This window comes from Microchirus variegatus (genome assembly GCF_963457635.1).
Source record: "Microchirus variegatus genome assembly, chromosome: 16".
NCBI classification, from domain to species: Eukaryota; Metazoa; Chordata; class Actinopteri; order Pleuronectiformes; family Soleidae; genus Microchirus; species Microchirus variegatus.
This window is the reverse complement of record NC_139817.1, coordinates 5,382,547-5,389,175: the sequence shown is the minus strand read 5'-3', so window position 1 is coordinate 5,389,175 and position 6,629 is coordinate 5,382,547. Positions and strand designations below refer to the sequence as shown.

Here is a 6,629-nt window from a genome sequence, read left to right as displayed (position 1 = left end):
CTTTATTTTTCACAGTGCTTGGAGCATAAGTGCATTTACAAAAATCATGTCAATCATTCTCAATCTTTTTTTCGTTGTTTGACTCAATCGACGTGACACAGCTTTAAAAAAAAAAAAAAAAACACACACAAAAAAAAAAAAATCTATTCTTTGTCGTGGAGGTGAATTTGTGGAAGTCGCTGTTTGAGCTTCTTTCCACTACAAACAGTCTTGTATTTGCTTCTCTTCTCCACTCCGGCTGCAAATCATGGTGCTCTGTATAAACACAAGAAGCCTCCGATCTCATATTTTTTCTTCAGTCTTGAGAGGATCATCTCTCACACTGCAAAGTATCTGTGGGGAAGAAACATGAAACGAGACAACGATTACTGTACGTACACATTGTGTTGATGGTTAATCTGATATGACGTAGAGGCTCGTTTTTGCATTTGAGCAAACAAAGGTCAGCTATTCAGCAGATTTTGGTTTTATGGCATGATCCTCATCAGCAGAAGTGACCAAGTCTTTTATGTTTTAAATGCAATGAATGAACAACATGTAGAGAAATTTGAAATTCAGACTGTCCTTGTTGCATGGCATCTTCTATGTGGTGATGAAGATCAAGTCATACGATGGAAAGCTTCGCGAGAGCCATTATCAGTTTCCTAGAGTCAAACGAATACTTTTAATTCATACAGAAATGGGCTAAAAGCGCCTTTTCTAAGCAACTGCAGCTACACAGAAATGTAGACATTACCAAACTGAACGAATGCCAGGTAAGGAATCAGGAGTAAAAGCTAGGTTCTGCAAGTGTGTAAGACTTTATTTTACCACAAAAACCTAAACACAAATACATCCCTCCCTACGTCCCATTGGCTCTCTCATCAAAGCTCTGCTGTAAAAGACAACGATTCCTTGTCTGCTGTCTGTGTAGCCCATGAAAAACAATGTAGATGCCATTATTGCTAAGGTGCAAGCTACACTACAACAGGCAGCAGCCAGACCTTGGGAAAGTGAAGATGCAAGCTCAGACAACCAACCGCCTGCAGCTAAGCGTGTGTTTCCTACCTGTGTTGTGCTGGATATGAGGAGGAGGTGGTGGTGGTGGTGGTGGCGGTTTCAGAGGAGGAGCTGGACAATGAAGACGCTGGCCCCACTGATGGAAGAGGCAAGCTCGGGAGAAAGTATGGAGGGTTTTCGGTGATGGCCGACTGGTAACGAAGGTCAGACGAAGCTTTGGAAGATTTGCGTCGGGGACTTGGGCAAGGATGACGTTGGAGGTACAGGAACGGAGCGGTTTTGAAGAAGCGAGTAGAAGATGAACTATTAGACGGCAAAGGTTTCAGAGAGGAGGGCTTCAAGCTTGCCCATGAAAAGGTGCAGAGGTGGTCTTAGCAGTGTCTTGGGAATGTGGTTAATTTTGTTCGATGCTTGAAAGTTTGAAAAGAAGTGTAAGGATGTTGGCAAGTATACATCAATATGAGGTCCAGATGAGGTCTCCGATCGGTGGTTTTTGGTTTACAATGCATACACAAAGCAGGATTTAGAAGAGGTGGTTAGTTGCTCGGATGTTGTCAACGTTGTAGATTCAGAGGAGATGGATTTGAGATGAGCAGCAGGAGGTTCTTTGATAAGGAATAAAGCTCAAAAGAAGCAGGAGAGAAATGGCAAGGTTGGGAATTTGACACCAGGAAACTTCACAAGAGGAGAGGAAAAGATCCCCATAGTCTTCAGGAGGATGAAGAAGAGTTTGGCAGGCAGGAAAAAAGGAGGAGCGTCGCTCGCCAGAAGCAGCGTGAAGCTTTCAAGGATTCGAAGGCAGATTGATTGGAACGGGCAGAAAACCAAAAGGGACTGAGGAAGAGAGCGCGAGGGACGTATGGAAGGGTTGGCGTTAGGAGTACAGTGCATCAATACCTGCAGGAGTGAGGACCAGGGCTTGTAGGAGGTCAGATAAAGAAACAATCCCTCTCACCACATTGTCCTTGTCAACCAACACCAAACGATGCACCTGCCAGAGAAGAACAAAGAGGTGGTGAAGTGATCAGCATCGATGCAGTTTTTGAACCTTCCCTGGTTTCTACAGATGGATAAAACCAGCTGAAATGAACGCATGAATGCATCACCTCTGCCTTTGCAATGCGGTCAATGACGGTCTCCAGTGTTTCATAAGGGTAACACTTGAGGACGCCCTCCACGCAGCAGGCTCTGGAGGCAACGGCTTCCCGCATTGTCATGTTCAGGTTGTTGTATCTTTTCTGGGCGGCGAGATTCTGCGTAAGAAACGGCATTTATTTTAGCCGTCGGCGGTCGGTTTTCGGAGTTTTAGTGACGACGGATGTGAGAAAATTTGACTTACGATGACGTCAAACCTCGAATACAGAGCCACCACTTTGCCTGGAGAGAAACATACAGATGAGAAACGCTGCGCTTTTAGTACAAAATCTTAACATTTTAGGGGAACCGATGCACAGAATGTGAGCGTGAAAACTTGGTAACCTTGTTCATTGACCACGGGCAGAGCCGACACTCTTCTCTCGACAAAAATAGTCAGAGCGTCATAAACCGAGGCCAACTCCTGGACCGTCGCAATCTCTTTGAAGGTACCGATCGCTACCTCGCTGATCCGCTTTTGAAGAAACCTGGGTTTAGGAATCATAGATCCCTGGAGGAGGAGGAAAATACTGAATGTGATGACCCGTTTGAATTCCAGGACACAGATGGAGCCTTGAGTTCTGAGTGTCACAAGCTCTGGCTTTGGAAAAGTCTTCACGACGAGTGCATGCGCGTTTGCTTACAAAGATGTGTAGGAACTTGAGGATGCGTTTGTGAGTGAGGATGTGGAGGACGTTTCCTGACGCTGGGTCGAGGACCGGGAGCCGGTGGATCTTATTCTTCAACAGGGAGTAGATGGCGTCAAACAGACTGAGCAGACAATAAAACTTGAGAATTGGATTTTAACAGTGACAGCAGAGCAGGAAGTACAATCATGAGACAAAAACACTGCGTTTTTTGAAGGGTTGTCATCACCTGGACTCAGGAGTGATGCTGATCAGTCTGTTAACCGAGTGCAGATAGATCTCTACAAAGAAAGAGACGGAAACTCAAGTTACTCACAAGGGTTGTTGTGTTTTTAACACTTGAGACATTATACAGATTAGATACAGACTGTGTTGTACAGACCTCTCCATGTCTCTATCTTGTGCTCCTCCAGCTCGTAGATCTGAACCTGGTGACAAAACAGATATTTCAGCTTTAACAGTGGCAGCTACCAGCCAACCATTCAAGTGACCGACCAACTGAACATTCATCCAACCAACCATTTGACTAACTGATCATTCAATCAACCAGACAACCAACCAAACTACCAATCAAGTGACTTATCAACCTACTAACCAACATTTAACCAAATGAAAAAAACAACTGACCAGCCAACCAACAACTCAACCAAACGACCGACCAACCAGCCAAATAACCATCTAACACACAACCAACCAACCAACTAACCAACCAACTAGCCTGACGACACACCAACGAACCAACCAGCCAAATAACCATCCAACAAACAACCAAACAACTAGCCTACTGACACACCAACTAACCAACTAGCCAAATAACCACCCAACAAACATCCAACCAACTGACTAACTAACCAACTAGCCTACTGACACACCAACTAACCAACCAGCCAAATAACCACCCAACAAACATCCAACCAACTGACTAACTAACCAACTAGCCTACTGACACACCAACTAACCAACCAGCCAAATAACCACCCAACAACCAACCGGCCAAATAACCAACCAACCAGCTAACCGACTAACCAACCAACTAGCCTACTGACCCACCAACAAACCAACCAACCAGCCGACTGACTAATCAACCTACCAACCATCCGAACAACTGACCAATCAGCTAATCACCCAACCAATCGGCTGACCAACTGAACAACCAATCAGGCTATTGATCTACCGGACAATCAAGCAACCAGACAGATAGCAATTTTAATACAAATTTATTGAAAGAAAGTGATTCATTCACATAGTAAAATAGAAACACTGTATGAAATGCTATCATAATATAAGTAATAATAAGTTGTACAGTAAAAAAAAAAAACATCCATAAATCACAACACAGTTCAAAGCTCACCAGAGGAGATTTGTAGTACCGATGGAGAATGTTGATGAAGTCAGTGATGGTCAGCATACCTGCACAGACGCACAATACAGACAACAGTCAGACGTGAGCTACACGAGAAAACGACTTAATTCAGGTTAAAAGTCAATGTTTAAAGACGTACATTTGATATGCGTGTTTAAAGCAGTAATTACACGTTGAAAGCAGACACCCACACCACACCACACCGGCTCTGCGCGGTAAGCGAGCCAGCGGTGTTTTGAAACACAACACGCGAGTTGGCGTGGAGCGCTGACCTGCTTTCTTCTGAACGATAGCACACGAACTAGAATAAGAAACCGGTGACGCACAGTTTTTTTATAGAGAATAACTTTTTTAGCAGATGTTTACAGACGAATCATGGCTCACCCACAAAACACTGAAGCTTGCTGTCCCACAGCGGCGCTGCCCTCACACCATTAGCCACCAGAGCAAAGAAGGCCTTCTTCACCTGAAGGAAAGAACAACGTTTTTCTGAAACAATAAGTAAAAATGTAGATTGTCTTTATATTTTCATTTGAAAGTGTTTTCTTATACCTGCAGCTTTGTGTCAAAAATGACTAGTTTGGAACTGGTCGGGACGGTGTCGTAGCAGCAGTGACTCTTCATGAAGTTCATGTATACGTGCGCGTCAGGGTCCGGGCCTGCAGGTGGCGCAACGGGGTGTGCCGCATACGTACAGGCACCTGAAAACAATGGCAGTATTTCATAATTTTTTTTCTTGATAATATGAATACGTTTCAGCATTTGCACCAAACTAAACATTTACCTCCATATATCACTGGGCGAACATCCTCCTCCTCATCATCATTATCCTCGTCCATCTCAAATAATGGGATCTGGATGAAGATAAACATTAGCTTAGTTTCGTATAGATAGGAACCTTGAGTGCAGCAGAAATTGCACTGTGAGCTGTAAGGTCTTCTATAGGCGAGTGTGCGCCTTTCCTAATCAAGTCCAATCAATTTAATTAAATACAGTCGGACTCCAATAAAGGTGTAGAACCATGTCAAGGATGATCAGAAGAAATGGAAAGCACCTGAGTTAAATATACGAGTGTCACACAGAGCAAAGGGTCTGAATACTGTACTTTTAGTCCCAGAATCCTGTCAATAATCACAGAATTTGACAGACCCAAGCCATCGAAGCGCCTTTACCTCTGGAAGAAGATCCATGGCTGGAGAATAGGTGGAGGCAAGTCGGGCCTCCGTGGAGCAACAACTACAGGCAAAACCCCCCGGGTATCGAACCAACGCTCTGTCCACCCGAAACGTCCCAGACCACCTGCTACCATGTCAGACGAAGACGCGGACGAAATAGTCCATGCATGGCGAAGAGGAAGAGGAGAAGGAACCGGACACACAAAGGAAATCACTGCTGGCAGGAACCAGGCAGCAAATAGACAGCTGGGTGTGAATGTCTGGGAAAGACTGAGGAGGGTCTAAATCTGGACCTGGTGTGGTGAGAGGCCTGTGGCATTCGCACAGGGGGGGAAAGAGAGAGGGGAGAGTGGGAGGGGACAACACTGAAAGACAGAAAAGGAGGAGCTACAAACACACAACGAGATCTTCGAGAGCCAGTGATTGACATAAAACTCAAATTACATCAACGCTTAGCACTTAAATGTCATCACTTCCTTTAATCCCACATATAGCGCACACACACACTGTGAGGTTACGTTGACCTTTGACCTACAGTGTCCATATTTGCATTTAAAGGTCCAGTGTGTAAAACCTGAGCACTTAAGGGAACTACGGTGGTCCCGTGGCTCACCCGATCCACACCGCACGTACAGTTTCGGTTGTACTTGGTATATAAAGTTTGAGAACCACTGCACTACCAGACTATGAAGTGAAGTTTGAAGATGTCTGATCCAGTGCGAGCCAGGGCGGTATTAATAATGAGAAGTTGTGTTTCTGGACATCCGACAGGTTGTTAAAAACCAAAAAAGCGATGAACTAGAAAATGCTCAAATGCTCTGCTGAGGAGCAAACACAGCGGTTCCACGTCATTCCAATCATCTCCGTTAATACACAAATAAAGTGAGAGAGATATTTGCAGCTTTAAGGGATTGTCGGTTCCAATTTCACGGGGTCAAACTATTTATAGTCCGAGTGGACTCTTCTGACTTTACATGCAGATATAAATGTCAGTAAAAAAAAAAGAAATGGATTAAAAAGTCACCAAAACCAACTTCAATCACGTTAACTGTGTGTTATTCTTCAAATCTAACTCATCGTCTACGGTATAAAGTCGACACGAATGCAACCGATTTAAATCGGGCTTCCGAACGCAGCGCAGCAAATCCCGGCAACTCGTTTTGTTGGGTGTCAAAATGTGCTTTAAAATCACTCCACTCATCCCCATGAGACCTTTTTTTTGTTAAATAATACTCTTGACAGATTAGGAGTTATAATTCCGACCCCGTTACACAGAGCCTTGCTAATAATAGTGAACGTGAAGTCGTTGCC

General features: G+C 44.3%; 1 protein-coding gene across 3 annotated transcripts; it reads right to left on the bottom strand.

The window, feature by feature from the left end:
- Window positions 1-5,608, bottom strand: prkag3b (protein kinase, AMP-activated, gamma 3b non-catalytic subunit). 3 transcript variants are annotated; one of them, XM_083903201.1, is made up of 14 exons: window positions 5,316-5,608; window positions 4,928-4,997; window positions 4,696-4,844; window positions 4,528-4,609; window positions 4,283-4,444; window positions 4,132-4,190; window positions 3,163-3,208; window positions 3,010-3,061; window positions 2,778-2,904; window positions 2,479-2,644; window positions 2,339-2,376; window positions 2,106-2,252; window positions 1,048-1,990; window positions 1-333 (listed from the first exon to the last, which is right to left on the bottom strand). In XM_083903201.1, exons 1-13 carry the CDS (start codon window positions 5,331-5,333, stop codon window positions 1,874-1,876), a joined length of 1,233 nt encoding a protein of 410 aa, XP_083759327.1. In that variant the 5' UTR covers window positions 5,334-5,608; the 3' UTR covers window positions 1-333; window positions 1,048-1,873. The 3 variants fall into 3 exon arrangements, with proteins under 3 accessions (XP_083759327.1, XP_083759328.1, XP_083759329.1); XM_083903202.1 differs by having other exon boundaries at window positions 1,897-1,990; XM_083903203.1 differs by lacking the exon at window positions 4,283-4,444.
- Window positions 5,609-6,629: the final 1,021 nt, after the last annotated feature.